This window comes from Arvicanthis niloticus, chromosome 3 (assembly GCF_011762505.2).
Source record: "Arvicanthis niloticus isolate mArvNil1 chromosome 3, mArvNil1.pat.X, whole genome shotgun sequence".
NCBI classification, from domain to species: domain Eukaryota; kingdom Metazoa; phylum Chordata; class Mammalia; order Rodentia; family Muridae; genus Arvicanthis; species Arvicanthis niloticus.
In genome coordinates this window covers 109,469,409-109,486,491 of record NC_047660.1, presented here as the reverse complement: position 1 = coordinate 109,486,491, position 17,083 = coordinate 109,469,409, and the positions used below count along the sequence as shown (strand labels likewise).

At 50.9% G+C, this 17,083-nt stretch overlaps 2 protein-coding genes across 4 annotated transcripts in view; one reads left to right on the top strand and one right to left on the bottom strand.

Moving 5' to 3' along the window:
• Pnkd (PNKD metallo-beta-lactamase domain containing) overlaps positions 1–17,083 on the top strand; it is a 74,719-nt gene that overhangs the window by 3,027 nt on the left and 54,609 nt on the right. The gene's annotated exons all lie outside the window — the stretch shown is intronic.
• Tmbim1 (transmembrane BAX inhibitor motif containing 1) lies at positions 202–16,828 on the bottom strand. Of its 3 annotated transcripts, none has more exons than XM_034497881.2 (12): positions 16,364–16,501; positions 7,396–7,637; positions 6,177–6,268; positions 5,233–5,297; positions 5,061–5,114; positions 4,679–4,729; positions 3,716–3,755; positions 3,445–3,482; positions 3,234–3,321; positions 2,827–2,922; positions 1,871–1,924; positions 202–1,525 (listed from the first exon to the last, which is right to left on the bottom strand). In XM_034497881.2, the coding sequence occupies exons 2-12, from the start codon at positions 7,595–7,597 to the stop codon at positions 1,379–1,381; spliced, it is 927 nt and encodes a 308-aa protein (XP_034353772.1). In that variant the 5' UTR covers positions 7,598–7,637; positions 16,364–16,501; the 3' UTR covers positions 202–1,378. The 3 variants fall into 3 exon arrangements, with proteins under 3 accessions (XP_034353772.1, XP_076787794.1, XP_034353773.1); XM_076931679.1 differs by lacking the exon at positions 16,364–16,501 and adding an exon at positions 16,692–16,828 and having other exon boundaries at positions 1,235–1,525; XM_034497882.2 differs by lacking the exon at positions 16,364–16,501 and adding an exon at positions 9,302–9,425 and having other exon boundaries at positions 1,235–1,525.

Here is a 17,083-nt window from a genome sequence, read left to right as displayed (position 1 = left end):
AGGCTGCTTTTTACAGATATACAGGTGATCCAACAGGATGGTGAGAACCCCCTTCTGGAGCCAATACTGCAGACTTGGGCACCTGCTGTCATTTCGGCAGCCTGTCTCACCCATCACCAAGAACTGTGCCAAGAAAGTCTGCTTGGTTCCATAGAACGTGTTACCACCTTACAGTCAAGAAAGCCATAGCCACTCAAGATCTTCCTGCCATAAAGCTTTATTACATTTCTAGTTGTGTCCCTTTGTGACATATTCAGAATCAAGTACTGGACAGAAAAGCTCTATGTCCTTGGGCTAGTAAGGTTTCTACCCCAACTGATAAACTGGCTTCTATCCCCACCCTGGTACCAGCTGGAGGCACTTGGATTACATAGCGAGCAGCAGCTGGCTTGAAGAGGGCGTTTTAGTCTGAAATCTCCCAGTGGGAATATAGAACAGATTGAACTTGTGTTAGAGAGAAAGGTCACTGTGCACCAGAGTAGACTTCAGTGTTTCTCAGACCAGAGAGGGCACCCAAGGCACTTTCCCTGTCCCCACTCATCTCTCACCCAGACTGCTTCCCAGCCACACCCAGGATCCCACAATCCACATCACTTGCTGACCTCCACCTCTGTGTGTCAGAGCAAAGTAGGAGGTCCCCCTAGGTCAGATTTTAAAAGCCTCAGAAGGCTCGAAGCTCTGTGGGTCTGGATGGTAGCCAAGATGGGTACCAGCCAGGGTGGATGCCATTCTGTGTTAGCCCCATACTGAATGAACTTTGCTCACTGTCATTTCCCATAGCCCAGATAAATAATCGATGCTGGATAAATAATGTTACTGGAAGTTGGGGTTGGAACAGAGAGACCCCAGGGCACAGGTCTCTCTAGCTTCTAAAGCTAAGAGATGCGAAGCCTAAGAACTCAGACAGCGTGACTGGCCTGTGAGCACTGGAGCGGGGGGCAAAGCATCCGGCTTTATTGGATCCAGGAGGGGAGCAGCTCCAGCTCCTAGCCTAGAACCCTGTGGCTGAGGTGGGAGGGGAGCCTCTTCACCTCAGAGTTCCTGTGTTCACAGGCTCCCTACTCCCCCTACACACACACACACACACACACACACACACACACACACAAACACACACACACACGAAAAGTTTGGTGCATACTCGTCGTGGGTAAAGGGAAGGAGATACACCTTCAGTCTAGTTCTTACCAAGCCCACCAAGGGCAAGAGGTGCCAGTAACCCCAGCATCATGGCTCTCATAGAACACAGCCAGAGACCCTCCCATCCCCTGGATGGAGAGGAAACTGAGCAGATTATTTGAGGGGATATGGGAACTAGGGCCCAGCCCAATAGGAAAGGGTGAGTCCCAGGCCACTGAAAGGGACATCTCTCTATATTTCAGTCTCGATTTCCTAGGAGCTGGAGCACAAAGGTGAAGATGTAGACTATATCTGTGTAGATCTGCAGGGCGCCTGTGATGTAGTCCTCTGGGCTGATGGTATGCTTCCGGTTCCCCAGGACCAGCTGTGTGTCATAAGCCAGGAACTGCAGGGAAACCAGACATGAGTACCTAGGAGCTCGGAGTCCAGGGCTCATTTCCTGCCAGCACAATGTCCTGAGGGCCCTGGGCCAGCCTTATAGCTCACTAATGGAGTCACTAAGGAGTAGTGCGATGCATGGTTTCTGCCCTTGAGCAGTTCACTAGTCTACCAAAGACTGACACACAGCTGTCACCCAGCCAGCAATAAGAACAGAACACAGCAGGGGTGTCAGAAACTTGTAAAACACCTACATAAGAAAGAGAACAGTGGTCCATGGCTCCTCCCCACCTCCCAAGCTGCCTAAACTCCACCATCTCAGCCCCCTTCCCAGAAAAGGGAACAAACTTACCAGGGTGAAACAGATGGCCCCCACAGCTGCATAGACCATGTGGAGCCAGTAAATCTATGAAATAGCACAATATGGCATTAGGAAGCTGAACAAAGCATGACCAAAGCAGGCCCACAAGAGCCAGCTGACCCTGGGACTCCAGCTACAGGAGGTAGGGAAACTATCTCCAGGATGCCCCATCCTGCCTCTCTAGATCCTGGGAGGAACTGAGAATGTGATTTATCTGCTAGAGGCAGCAAAGGCTGTCCTGCAATGTCCACATTAAACATTAAGCCAAACTGAAAGCTACTAAAGTACAGGAGTGTCTACTGTAGGTCCTAGAAACAAGTAAGGTACTACTGTAGGTCCTAGAAACAAGGCAGCTGAGTAAAAGTCATGAGGGCCAAGCCCAGTGCATGCTGTTTGAAGAGCCTGTGACAGTGAGCTCCCAGCAGCCTATGGATGCAGCTCACTGGCTCCTACAACCCACCTTAGGGACAATTTAGAGAAGCCCCCCAGCAACCTGCCACCCTGGTCAACACTACTGCCATGTGCCTGTGCACAGGCCAAAACCAGCCATGGTGAGCGGGGCAGCACCTCTCGTTCTGATCCTTCCCCCCCCCCCCCCCGCAAGCCCTGTGCTCCCCCCTTAGCTGACTGGAAGCAAAGAAGGCATCAGAACCAGCAATCTCAGGGCCCCTTCCATCCAGGCCTAACTTGGTCCTTCAGGTTTGTCTCACAGAACCTGGTCTCTGTAACCTACCACTTCCTATAGGAACTGAGTGGTGCTATTCAGGACCTAAGGGACTATGGTTTACCACCTACCTGAAAGAAATCTGTTATAACCTAACCCAAAAGGATGGTATTATGTTGGTGCCTGCATTGGCCAATGGAGAGGTATGTTAGCCAGAGCCCACCCCCACTCCATAGGAAGTCTGCTGCTTGGGTTCTGCCTGCCCTCGTGGTAGGACACTCACATATTCAAAGAACAGCACTATGCTTGTGACAATACCAGTCACCATCAGCACTATTCCCAGCACACAGAAGAGGCCTGTACATGAGGTGAAGTCCACCTAGCAGAAAGGGAGAAAGAGGCACATCAGATAACTGCCATCCTTAGCAAACCAGAGGACTGACCCTGAGCCCCAGTTGTGGGGTCCCAGTGCTGCTCCTGGGAGCATGGCAGTGACATTGACATGCTAAGGACACATACCATACAGGAAGCAACTTGGCAAGTACAGACATGGGAGCAGGGGATTAGGCTAGGGTCTGCAAGGGTCTGGGCCCTCCCATGCCTGCCCAAGTGCCAAACCCAGAGTGTGTGTGTGTGTGTGTGTGTGTGTACGAAGGCAGGGTGCCAAGGAAGGGCCTTCCCCATCCTCACCTTAGTCTGAAAGCAGAAGATGGTGACAGAAATGGACACCACAGCAGTGATGATCATTGCTATGATGACAGCTTTGGTTTCATACATACTGGGGAAAAGGAAGCATAAGCCATAAGTAGAGACTCCCTGTGTTCAGGCTTATGCCCATAGTCCACCCAGCCCCCCACAACATTCCCTCCCCAAGAGCATGGAGGACTGTCCTTGAACATACCTGGAAATAGTGCCTGTCATAAAGCCCAAAGCCAAAGTCTAAGGGAAGGAGAGAATAGAACAGGATGAGCTCTTGAGTATGGTTCAACATGGTATCAGGCTCTAAGCTCCAGCCCCAATACTGTGGTCGCCATGGCCCTGCCAGAGCTGGGGGTAGATGTAACTGTATTGGGAGGAACAGCCACAGAGGAAAGCAAGAGCAGGGCCAGCCAAGGACAAGGGTGTCCCCAACCCTTTCCCCAGTAGGTCTCCCATTTCCCTTCTAGACTTACAAAGATGGTTAGCAGGATGACGTTCCATGGGAATCGGCGTCTGCAGAGAGAGAGACAGACAGACAGACACACACTTGGGCCCATTATATCTTAGCAGTCCTTCAGCTGAAGGAAGTCCTTAGCTCCTAAGAAATAAGCCTTTTCCTTAGAGAGGGTACTCAGGTATTTACACAAGGATAACCTGACACAGTCCTTCCCTGTGGAGCCAGCATGGCCAGGGCTTGTTTACAGCTCTCATGTCCACTGTGTGACTGTGACAAAGTCCTCGGCCTCTCTAAACCTTGAGTTCTTCCTGATAGGGATATAGTAACTTTCCCTTTTGTGTTTTTAATTGTTTATTATATATGTATGCATGTGTGTGTGTGTGTACATGTACCATTGCACACATGTGGAGGTCAGAGGACAGCTTGTGAGAATCATTTTCTTTCCAACATGTGGGTTTCGGGCCTTAAACTCAGATCATTAGGCGTGATGGAAAGTACCTATACCTGTTGAGCCATCTTGCTACTTCCTCCCTTTTTTATTTTCTTTTCTGTTTATTAAATACTTGAAATGGTCCATATCTTTTTTTTTTAACATTTACTTACTTATTTTATGTATATGAATACACCATTTGCTCTCTTCAGACACAACAGAAGAGGGCATCAGACCCATTATAGATGGTTGTGAGCCACTGTGTGGTTGCTGGAAATTAAACTCAGGACCTCTGGACAAGCAGTCAGTGAGTGCTCTTAACCACTGAGCCATCTCTCCAGCCAGGTCCATATCTTGTATATATGACTCTTACATATCTTGTAAGACAGATATAGCCAAGTGGGCATCACACACTACTCTGTAACATAGCTGGCCTCTTGTCCCTCATCAGTACTCCTTGTAGGTCTCTCTCCACTATATAAACCCTTTATAATAATTTGTCCCTGTCCCACTTTCTGCTCTCCTCTTGTCAGGGTCTCCAACACTCACCTGGGTCCCTGGCAGCAGGCAAGGATCACGTAGGTGACAAGGAAGACAGCGCTGGGGGAAGAGATGGGACACAGCTATAGGGCAGGACACCCCCTCCCCGGCCTGCTCCTGGCCTAATATGACCTAAAGGTAGTACAGGGTGATCATGGAGAGCCTCTCGGCAGTGCCATGAAGTCACAGTTCATCACCCATGTCTGCCTGGTCCTGTCCTGTCCTGTCCCAGCACTCCATGATGTTACTCCTCAGTCACTCTTCTGCCCCTGCCTGGAGACTGGCACAGTTTCTGGGAAGCCCTTTCTTCTAGGGCATAGTTCTGCCCTACACAAAGCTGGTCAGCTGCCTCCTGTCCCCTCCCTTCCCAGCAGCAACACCCTGCACTCACTAGGACACGTAGTACACAGCCACATTGCTCCTCACATATTCGCTGACTGGTTCCCTGCGAAACAGAAGATGCCAAGAAAGGAGTCATCCTGTGGTCGTCCGCCTCCAGCTGAGAGCCACCCCTCCATGGGCAGCCTAGCAGGTAACCCAGGCTGAGAAAAGGAGAGACTCACACAAAGGTGAAGATAGCAATGATGGCCACAGTGATGAGCAGCTGGACGGAAATGATGCAGTACACCTAGAACAAACAGCCAGGGATAGAGCTCAAATCTCATCCTAGCCTCTCCCTGAAGGACAGTCAGTGCCAAGGCCTCTGCCCACCTACCTCACCCCCGTCTTGTTAGTGTACAAGGGGCCTGCTTTTAATTTGAAAGGCTTAATGGTTAAGAACATATATTGCTCATGGACCAGAGCTCAGTTCCCAGAACAGCACCAGGCAGCTCGTGTTACCTGTATCCAACCCTAGCTCCAGGGGATCTGATGCTTTCTTCTGGATTCCTTGGATACTACACTCACACGCATGCACACACATACACATGTGTGTGTTTGCGCACACACACCTTAATTAAAAATAAAATCAGTCTTGAAAAGATAAGCAATGACTGTAATTTGGAAGGCTCCACTTTTCGAGTCCTCAGACATTCTTCCCTGACTGCAGTCTGGCCTGGAAGGGACCCCTCTGCCACTCCAGCTGTCTCTTGGTCCCTTTCCACCTACCCAGCATCCAACTTATAGTCAGCTTAGAGTATACTGCTCACTTTCTCTGCCTGCTCCTGTACTAACAGCAGCTTTCTGTGACAAGGATTGAAAGAAGGGTTATGGCCGGCAGTGGTGGCGCACGCCTTTAATCCCAGCACTTGGGAGGCAGAGGCAGGCGGATTTCTGAGTTCGAGGCTAGCCTGGTCTACAGAGTGAGTTCCAGGACAGATAGGGCCACACAGAGAAACCCTGTCTAGGAAAAAACAAACAAAAAACAAAACCAAAACAAAGTCAGGGCAATGGGAATCATAAAGAGGGGCATCCCTCTGAGGAAGGTGCAGAGGTAGGCAGCTAAGACGTTTGTGTGGGAATGTGTACCTGAACCTAGTTGTCCCCTAAGCCCCAGCCCATTTCTTACCTTTTGGATGAAGGCATGTCGGACTTTCCGGTCATCCCATTCTCCAGGACCAAAGCTTTCACTTCCTGCTCTCTCCTCATTATAGTCATGGCCTAGGACCAGAGGCAGATCACATCAAACCATCTGGAGACTTAGGACACATAGCTTCCATCTCAAAGCACCCTTGACCTTCGTGTCACAAACCAAGGCTCAGATACCTCTGTACAAAAGACACACTTGTAACCCACAGACTCTTATCAAGAGGCACCCTCAGAGTGACACCAGCTTGGCTTAGGTGAGAAAGAGCTGTTCTGTCAGCAGGCATCTGCTGCAGGCCGTGCCCAGCCTGCTCACTGGAGACAGGATACTGGCATCGCCATCTAGGGAATCAGTGGCATCTAAGGAGTGGGACTGGGCTGGCGGAACAGTGGCCGTGGGAGTAGAGGAGCAAAGAGAGAGGGAAGAACACAGAAAGTGGGTACAGGAGGGCATGGGCTGTGTCTACAGCAGGCTTCACAATGCACAAATGGCCACCTGTGAGATCCTAGGATCTGCCTCAGAATACATGTCCAGATAAGAGCTGGCCATACACTCACTGGCTCTGGGACACTGAGGCTACTGCAAGCCACTAACATTCCATAAATGCTTCTTTGGGAACTACTTCCAAAATCAACCCAAAAGGAGTTGGAGTATAGCCCATAGGCAGAGCATATGCTTAACATGTAATGACCTGAGTTCAGTATCTTGTACCAAAAAGAAATGCAAAATCCCCCCAGGAAGAAGAGGTTTACTATAGTCTAACCTCACCTTCACTGGGCAACCATGGTATTTTGGCTGTTGGCAAAAATCAGACTGAATATAAAGGATGGAGATGTGTCAGCCCTAGGATATTAAAACAAAAAGTGCTTAGGGTTCCTAAGGAAGAAATGGTGCCCACACACAGTGGCAACAGCCTTGCTGAGAAACAGAAATGGTTCCTTATGCAACCACTTAGAAGCCATTACTTCACCTAGCTACCGTTTCTGGGTGTAAGTTCTGGTACATGTCTTAAGATCTCAGTCTCCTTACTTAATACATAGGCCAGCAAGTGGCTGAAGGGAAGAACAGGAGGTTAAGGGGAAGGTGGGACAGGAAGAGGAAAAGGTATCAAAGGGGATGGTAAGGGGAAGGGAATGTAAAGCTTCCTTAGTCCTAAGCTCTACCTCCTCCCACCAACCCCCAGCCACCTTCCATGACTCACCGTAGTTCATGGGCATTGGATGGACAGGAGGAATTGGCTGTGGGTAGCCAGCAGGGTGGCCGTAACCAGGTTGAGGGTAGGCAGGGTAGGCAGGGTAGCCACCTGGCAGGACAGACGGCGACCCGTAACCCCCAGGAGGTGAAGGGCCAGGGTACAGAGGGTTGTGGTCCTCATAGGGAGGTGGGGCAGTGGGATTGGACATGGCCACTCAAGGCCTGAGGGGAAACCCCAGCTTCTGGGACCTGCAATAGGAAACAAGCAGTCAGTCATGAGTTCCTGGCTGTTTGCCCCACCCTTGCTCCTTTCTAGACTATGTCTGTAGCTTACACATGCCACTCACTGCCCACAGGCCAACACCCCACTGGGCCAGCCCTTGCCTTTTATAATCTCTAACAGCAGCCTTTATCTGGGGCCTCCCCTTCCCTGGCCATAGGAGAGTAGGAGTGGGGATTAGTCAGACGACCAGCTCACAGCTGAGCATCAGAGCAACAGAAGAGAATGGCAGCCTGGGAACTCCCTGTTCTCCTGTAAGGAAACCTTGCAGTGGTGGCTTGACAGCAGAACCAGGGGAAGAAGCTAGATGGCCCCTAGAAGAACTTCCTGGTGAGTCACAGGGCTGACCAGCTGGGACCCTTTGGAGGGGTCAACCCAGCCCCCATAGCAGCTGGCTGGAGCAGCAGGCTTGAGGGCCAGATACAGGGTGGAGCCTAGCTAGAAGCTGAGCAGGAAAGCAGAGGAAGAAAACAATCCTGCCTCTGTGTCAGAACTGCCAGGCCCCAGAGGGAGGGACAGGGCAGGCAGGAGACAGGACTCTTCAGTTCTCATCCCATCAGAGGCATGTGGCAGCCTGTGCCTGCTGCTCCCTTCACTGCTCTTGCCAGTACTCCAGAGCTCCCTGGAAAGGGGGTCCCTGGAATCTCCCCAGCAGCAGTGTCAGGGAGGGTCAAGGAAAGTAAGCTGAGAAGTGAGGGCACAGGATGGAATGCCTGACAGGAGAGCCCTGCAGCTTGGTGGAAACCCAGGTGCTACGCCCACTTGAAGTGTGCAGCAAGGCCCGGCAGAGTCAAGTGGCTCCCACAGTCCTAGAACCCTGAATGGAGTGCCTTGGGTGGTGGTGTGTGTCCTTTGTGCTCTGCTGTACTCCCTAGGCCTCCTTTGCTGAGTTCATCACAGCCTGAGGACACATGATGAAATGACAGGCACATCTAGATATGGCAGAGAGGAGGACGGAGACAAGCTAAGGAAATGGTGTCCTTATTTCTTTCATAGAACCGCCCCTTCCCATGTACACTCTGTGACAGAGTTAGCCCCTGCCCTATAGGAAAGACTTGAAGATCCAGGTCAGCTGCACCTTTGGAGCCGCTGCTGGAAGCAGGAAAGTCCCAGCTTCTCTTTCAGGGCCCTCGGTGCGGCTCAGAGATCAGATAGAGGACATTCACGTCTCTTCTCAGGACAACAGGAGTTAGTCACAAGGGCAATCAGTTAGGATCGAGTAACAGCCAGGTCTCTGAGCAGGTCACACTGAGGAAAGCCGTTCTCCATCTCCCCAGAGCAAGAATGTGTCAAGCCAGAGAGAAGAAAGCCCCTCTAGACAGCGAGGGTGTGAGAGGTGAGCCAGGCAGGGGAGCATGGGAGTCAGGCATTGAGCAGGGCAGAGCAGCTGGATAATGGGACACTCCGAGTGGAGAGCGAGCCTACGATCAGCCACTGCAACTGGTTTGGAGAGTTCTGAGTCCATGAAAGGACAGAGTAGTCACAAGCAAGATAAAAGAAGCAGGTTTTCCCTGCCCCAACCTTTGGAGCGAAAGCCTTGTTCCCCTAAACCCTATCTCCCTCTCCAAGTCCCCTCTGAGTCCACAGAAAGGATGGCATGCTGGTGAATGGGAAGAGAACAAAGCAAGTTTACCTTTGATATAGAGGTGCCTGTCATTTCACCATGGCCCATATCTCAGTTATCTAGGTCTATCTGACATCCTCCATTGGGATGGTGGTGCAGGCCGATGGCTAAACAGTCCTAAAAGGCCCTGCTAGGAAAGGCCCTGTTGTTAGAGTCCCAACAGTGCCACCAAGCCATGATGTCACAATGACCTGACACTTTCATAAGGCATGTGTGAAATGGGGTGGTTGAGTGATCTCAGGGCTCAATGACAGCTCTAAGAGCTGACTATGACCCTGGGAAACTGACCGTGCAGGGCCTGCCTTTTTGTTCAGCATACAGGGGCCCCTCCCTCTTCCCAACTGAATGGCTACAGTGATTCACTGCCTGGGATGGGGCTCCAGGGTCTAGGGTAGCTTAGCAGCTGACTCATGGGCCTCCCTCCTGTCCTCCCTGACCCTGCTGGGGCATGCTGGTAGTCATGCTGGTAGGAATTTGCCAGTGGACCTGCCTGATCCCAGCATAGCTCTCTGAGTCCTCCTCTGCCCTTCTGGACCAGAGATGATGCTGTGCATCAGTGTTTTCACCTGGAAGATGGGTTCACCATCTTCAACACCAGCTAACAGTGCCTCCCAAGGAACCGTAAACATCAAGAGAGAATAAACACACTGAGGGGGCTGGAGAGATGGCTCAGCAGTTAAGAGCACTGGCTGCTCTTCCAGAGGTCCTGCATCCACATGCACCCACATGCATCCACATGGCAGTTCACAGCTGTCTAACTCCAGTTCCAGGGAATCTGGCACCCTCATGCATACAAGCAGGCAGAACACCAATGCATATAAAATAAGTTAATTTAAAAAGAAAAGGAAAGGAAAGGAAAGAAAAGCAGGCCCAAGCTCTTAGAACAATGTCCAGCCTAACAAGGGATACACTCTGGCTCTTTCCAGCTGTAAATTCTGACTCCGTAGAGTATGCCAGCAGGTAAGCATTGCTATTACAGAGACACCAAGGTTTAGGAGAATGAAGAGAGTTGGTCAGAGACACCTCACAGGGTATAACGAAGTCAAGGCATACCCCCAGGCTGACTCTGCTGTCCTTTTTGAGTCCCTTATTTGGATAGTCTATCTATCCTAATTTCTTAGCCATCTCCCATGACTTTGGTCTCAAATCCTCCAGTGATAATAGCAGGCTTACACAGAAGTGGATGCCCAACGATTCAGCCCCTCCACAGTGCACTCCAGTCCTATCCATCAGCAAAGGAGACTCAAAACGGCAGAATCTAGACACCCACCCACTTAAGACAAGCTGATCCTAAGTTACAATGCAATCCCTGCTGTCTGACCCTGGGTGCGAGAGAATAAAACCCTTGTTCTGTACCAACCAGAAAGTCTCCAGCCTCTGCCACAGTACAGTCACCTCTGAGCCACAGCAGGGACAATACCTGTCAGATCAGCAAAAGCCTCTGGAACCCAGAACCCCCATGGTGGCTTCTAAGCAGGCCCCAGCTTCTGCCTAGCCTCCATGAGGACCCTTCCACCAAGGCTTCACCAGGGCTGAGGTCTGGGCTAGCCAGCACTACCCTAGGGGGAGTAGTCAGTCATTCTCCTAGCTAGGCTGAGGCATGGGGATGACTAGAGAAGGAAAAGAGTAGGAAGGACAAGGACAGAAAAGAGACCTGGAGACAGAGTACAGATAAGGCAGAGTCAGGTCTTCTGGGTTCACTCAGGGCTGTGAGAGCTTCCCAGGCTCCAGGGACCACAGAGAACTATAAGCATTTTCCTAGTTGAGAGGCATCCAGCTTCTCTATGAGCAAACCCCAGCTTGTGATCAGTGTCCAGACTTTGCCCCATCCCAGCAGTTCCATGTCTCAGCTTGTACCTTTCTCAGGTAATCCATCCATGTCAGAGAAAATCCAGAGCCCCTCCCTGACTCAGTCACCGTGGCAGCAGGAGTGTGTACTGGGCCAAACAGTAGGGTTTGTTGGTGGCCAAGGTTTTCAGGGAAGAATCGGGGAAGCAGTTCCCCCACTAAACCCTGGGTTGACTCGGGTCTGACTCTGTACCTGGCCTGCTGAGGTCATCTGGCTCTAGCTCTCTTATGGCATATCAAGTGTTAAGACCCTGGAATCTGTAGCTAGAAGGCTGAGCTACTGAGATTACAACCAAGAGGGTGTATCTGGAGAGAAGGACAGAGAAGAGCAGTGCAGGCAGCTTGCCCTCCTGAATGCCAGGAACCAGACCAGAATGGAAAAATTGTTCAGCATGCATCTCAGGAAGCCCCACCCACACCCAGGTCTCCATGCCTAGCTGCTTCTCTCTAGCCTCCCCAAGAAAACACCTCCCACCCAGCACACAGCCACTGGGACAGAGAAGTGAAGGAAGCAGCCAGGAACCCAGAACCAACATCATACCCTTAGGGTGGCCTGGCCTCAGGATTAAGAGGTGAAGTAGAGGGGAATCCAAACAGTGAGGTGTCAGCTAGAACCAGGAAACCCAAAAGCTCCAGCTCAGGGCAGGCCCTCTTGGCCAAGAATTTGTAACTTCTGGGCCAGGTATTGTACTTCATGCTTTTAATTCTAGCAGAGGCAGGGGGATCTCTGAATTCAAGGCCAGCCTATTCTTAGCAAGTTCCAGGCTGGCCAGGAAATGATAGTGAGATACTATCTTGGGGCAGGGGGTGTGTGTTAAGGAATTTAGAACTTTCCTTCCCATCCTGGCCCAGTATCTGAAAGCTCAGCCACAGGTGCCAGAACAAAGCACCCTCTCCAGTTCCCATTGTTTCTTGCTCGTCCTGCCAACCATTATGTTCCTCCCAGGCTCTAGACCACTGCCCAGCTCCCACCTCTAGAGTCCCTCTCTCTGGATCCACTGAAACAGAGTGCCAAGTCCTAGAGACTATAGAAAGGCCCAGCCCAGCAGCTTCTCCACCACCCTTATCTCAGAGGACAGAATTGTATTGTGGGGTTGTAATCTCAGAATCCCAGCCACATCACCAGTCAAAGTGGCCTTCGTGTGCTTATTGAGAAAGAGGGCCAAGTGGTGGCGGCACACGCCTTTAATTCCAGTACTCAGGAGTCAGAGGCAGGCAGATCTCTGAGTTAGAGTCCAGCATAGTCTACAAAGTGAGTTTCTGGACAGCCAGAGCTACACAGTAAGACTCTGTCTCAAACTAGAAAGAAAGAAAGAAAGAAAGAAAGAAAGAAAGAAAGAAAGAAAGAAAGAAAGAAAGAAAGAAAGAAAGAAAGAAAGGGAGAGGAAGCCATTATCAGGGCTGCTGCTATTTTTGACACAAAGGCCCCGCCCGTCTGTGTTATCTTCAGGTTAGGAGGGGAGACAAGCAGAAGAACAGGAGTATTAATCAGACCATAATGGAAAATCACAGAGGGGTGGAGAAGGAAGAGCCACCTAAGAGTGGCAAGGTCAGTACTTAGTAATCAAGTAAGGTACTTCTGATGGTCACAAAAGATCACAGCTCCAATAAAAATGCTATACCTGAGAGCCAAGAATAGTGGGACACACCTGTAATGTGAGCACTCAGGAGGCTAAAAGCAGGATTCAAAGCCAGCCTGAGCTACTAGTGAGACCAGCCAAGGCTACGTAGCAATGGCCTATCTCAAAACAGCCAGTTGGAAATTTCAGGGGGAAATGCGTGGGGTTTAGGATTCAAACATCCAAGGAAGGCAGTTTGCAAGCAGCAGGGACAGATTTGAATTTGATGACTGATTTTGGGTGCTTGTCTGCCAGGGAAGACACCTGAGACACCCTCACCTGGTTAGCAGAGCACAGCGCTGAGGGGGAGGTGGTAAAGACCAGCAGAGTTGAGTGCACAGTGGATATGGTCCTTTTCCTATCTTTGCCCGAGTCTCCAGTGTAGGAGCAGACACCTAATCCTTTGCCTGGTGTTGGTACTGACTCCAGTACATGAATTGGGGTAGGTCACTTTCCACTTTCAGGCTCCATTTTTACATCTATAAGATGGGTATATCCTAGGCTGAAAGATCAAAATCCACTGCAGCCTTGCCTGTTTGATTCTGTATAAACAGGCTAACAGGGCAGAAAGCTTCAGAGCAGAATGACATAGCCACCCCATCCCCACCCCACCCACACACACCTGGGAATCTACACACTGACTGGGTGCCTCTAGTAATACCTAGGACATATACAGAGGCAGAGGCACATGGCATGTTCTCGGCAAGAGGGTGGCCATTAACTCTCACTCTCTGCCCCTAAGATGTTTCCACTCTTCACAGCCTGTGTAATGCTGACCCAGGCAACCTATTTATTACACGAGGACCCAACCCTAAGAAAAACCTCATGTCCTTATCTGTCTCTTAAAACCCAATGCTTTCACCAGCCTGTCCCTCAAAACCAAGCAAAAAATCTTGTTGGTACAAAAGAGAAATACTTATTTGTGTTTTAAATAAAACTGATATAAGAAAGAAAAAAAAAAGCTTCTTGGATCAGCAGGTTAGGGCTCTTGCTGCCAAGCCTAACAACCAAAGTTGGATCCCTAGAAGCCACACGGTGAAAGAAGAGGACTGACTCCCCTGAGCTGTCCTCTGGACCCCCATATGCATGCACTCACCCTTGCACACAAATAAGTAAATACATTTTTTTTTTAAAAGAACCACATATTAAAGGGGCATGGTGGTCTACACCTGTAACCCTAGCACTAGGTTGGCTCAAGCAGAAAGATCACAAGTTCAAGACTGGGGCTGTAAGAACCCATGGATAGGTGGACCAGACATGCCCTCGTTCTCACATCAGCTGAATGCCAGGATCCCTGGAGGGTCTGCTCCCTCCCTTACGTCCAGCAGCTATTGAAACCTCCATGGTAGGATTTATAGCATGGCATGGAGGAAATCTAGGCAGCACAGAACCAGGAAAGTAGCAACCCTAAACATCACCCCTGCGTCATAGGAATCGTACTGACCATTCTAGGTAAGGAAGTCTTACCTTCCTCCCTGACCAATGCAAGTAGAGGCCTGTGGACTTCTGCATCTGTTCCTGTTCCTACTTCAAAATAAGTCCCGTTCTGGCCTAGACTCCCAAAATCTTAGGTTAAGTCTGGAAGAGTCTATCAAGGTCAGTTCTTGTTCAGCATTCCCAAGGGAACTGAAGGCCCTCTGAAGATTTGTTCATCCCTTCAACGGTGGCTTGTTGGGTTATGGTCTCACTCTACAGTCCAGGTTGGCTTCAGGTCCTAAGCCTGGCTTGAAATCCTCCTTTTGCCTTTGTCTTCTGAGAAGAATAGGTGCTGTACGCCAGTGTTGTTACTGTTCTGTGAGGCAGGCACTTGCCCTGTAACTCAGACCACTCTTGCCTCACTCAGCCTCTGGCATGAAAGGTGTGCACCACCACACACACAGTCCTGGTGCTTCTACTGTCTTTTCAAGACAGGGTTTCTCTGTGTAGCCCTGGCTGTCCTGGAACTCACTCTGTAGACCAGGCTGGCCTCGAACTCAGAAATCTGCCTGCCTCTGCCTCCCAAGTGCTGGGATTAAAGGCTTGAGCCACCACCGCTTCTACTGTCTTAAAGGCCCCTGGTGAGAGGTCTTGGGTTTGGATGTGCTGTGCTATAGATGGCTTCTCTCTGGGGATCCCCCATTCTTAATGAAGAAGCTGAGCCTAAGTGAGGAAGCCTAAGTGCCTATTACCCTAGCCCATGAGCTTCAACTGCTTGCCAACTAATATGTTATTACCTCTCTGATCTGCCCAGTTTTACACTCGCAGCCCTGAAGTCAGACAGGAAGGCAGGACCCTTGAAGCAATGGTCTCACTTCCCTTGAAACTATAAACCAAGACCAGGGCCCCAGGACTGAGAGGTAAGAACAGGCAAGTGAAGAGGAGAAGTATGGTGGCCTGTTTGAGGCAGGCAGAGCAGCCCAAAGAAGCACCTGGCTTGCCCTACCACCACTGGCCAGGCCAAAGACACCAGCTTTGAAACCAAAGCTCACCACTGAAATAAATATTTCAGAGTTCCAGAGAACCAGACACCTGACAGACCTTCCACGACAGTTCTCCCCACTTATCCGGTGTTTAGGTTGCCCCCCAGCCCCATGGGCACCACCACCCATAGGCCACAGTGGAGTGAGTGACTGGGTTGGGAGGCCCAGGGGTTGGGAGGGACACAGGACCCGGCAGAGCCAAGCCTAGTCCAGGCTCTGCCTGGCAGAGAGCCTTTCCTTCCTCCTGATCTAGTTCCCTCCCGGTCCTCGGTCCTCCCCGACCTGCTTTCCCTTTTCCCGTTTCCCTGTTTCGTTTGAATTTTTACTCTGACCTAAAGAGGTGTGTGTGTGTGGGGGGGGGGGGGCGGCATTACAACTTCCACCTGTATACTCCCAGCACTTTAAGAATCTAAGGCAGAAGTATTGAAACAAGTTCAAGGCTTGACTGGGCTACTGAGTGAAACTGTCTCAAAAAAAAAAAAAAAAAAAAAAGTTCACCAGCTTGACGGTAGTTTCTGTTAGGCTTTTGAATTAGAGAGCAAAGGAACAGAACAAGGAGCACCAGGTTAAGAGTAGGAATGGCCTCTTCTCTAGACCAGTGAGGTTGGCCCACTGGCTTCACTGTGCCAGGGCTTCCTCCCTACTTCCCTCCCCTCCTCTCCTCACCCCCTCACCTTAGGTAGCTCTTCTTCACCTGTCTTTACTCAGCCTGGAGACGCCAGGACAAGCTCAGACAGCCCCGGGTGGGTCCTAAGCCCTTGGCTGGCTCCCTCCCTCTTTCCCTCCGTCCCTCTCCCCACCAGCTGAGGATCAGGACAACCTCCATCTCACTTGCAGCACGGCCACTCTGGGGCCTCGGAGTTAGGGACATGTCCTCAAACAAACAAGCCACTCAGCCACTGAGTGGAGCACCCTGCAAGTTGCAGGTCAGCTCGCGGGTGCGCACCGAATGTGGTGGCGGAAACCCCGGCCATATGTCCTGCCCAGGCGCACAAGGAAAGTGAAGACTGGAACGGGCAGGACGAAAGGACCCTACTCTGGCTCGACCCGCGCGTGCCAGAAAAGTTCAGGCGCCGCCCCAAGCCTCTTCCATTCCCCGCCGGCCTACGGTCCCCACCTCCACTGGCCGCAGCCCCCTCACTTGCCTGCGTTGTTCTGGACCCTGAGATCCGCCTGGGCCTCCGGGCACTGGCGAGGACTGGGCTGGGCCCGGCTGGACTGGGGCTCCGTGCCCCGCCCCGTCTCTCTCCGCCGCCAGTGGGGAGGAGCCGCCGGGCCCCCGAGGCTGCCAGACAACGCTGGGGTCCGCTCCAGACCCCAACCACCAGCCAGGTGTGAGTGGTTCACACTTACTGGAAGAAACTCTGCTTCCCGGGTGAAGACAAAACCCAAACTCACTGGGAAAAAATAACTTCTTTCCATCAATTCCAGACTCCACCCCAGTAAGACAGAGCTACGGCAGTGCCTACTTACCAGGGATTTGCACTAGAGGCTTTAGAGCGAGTCCTGTCTTCTTTAAAGTTATTATTGGTTTTTGTTTGTTTATATTCTAGGTAAAAGGGCAATCTCACTGTGTACCTCAGGCTGGTCTCCAGCACTTGTCACCCGGCCTCAGCCCAAGTGTTGCAATTATTGACCCTAGTTTCACTTAGTCCGATTTCACTGAATTTTTTTTTTTTCTTTTTCTTTTTCTTTTTTGTCACTAACTGGTCTTCAGCAGAACTTTAGCTTTAGTGTAGCTCAGTGGTAGATCTCTGGCCTTCCATGTGAGAGACCCAGCTAGGTTTCATCCACATCACAGGAAAACCAAACAAAAGAAAATTTAAGTGATGCTATTGTATCACATGGTTGTGCTATGTTTATTA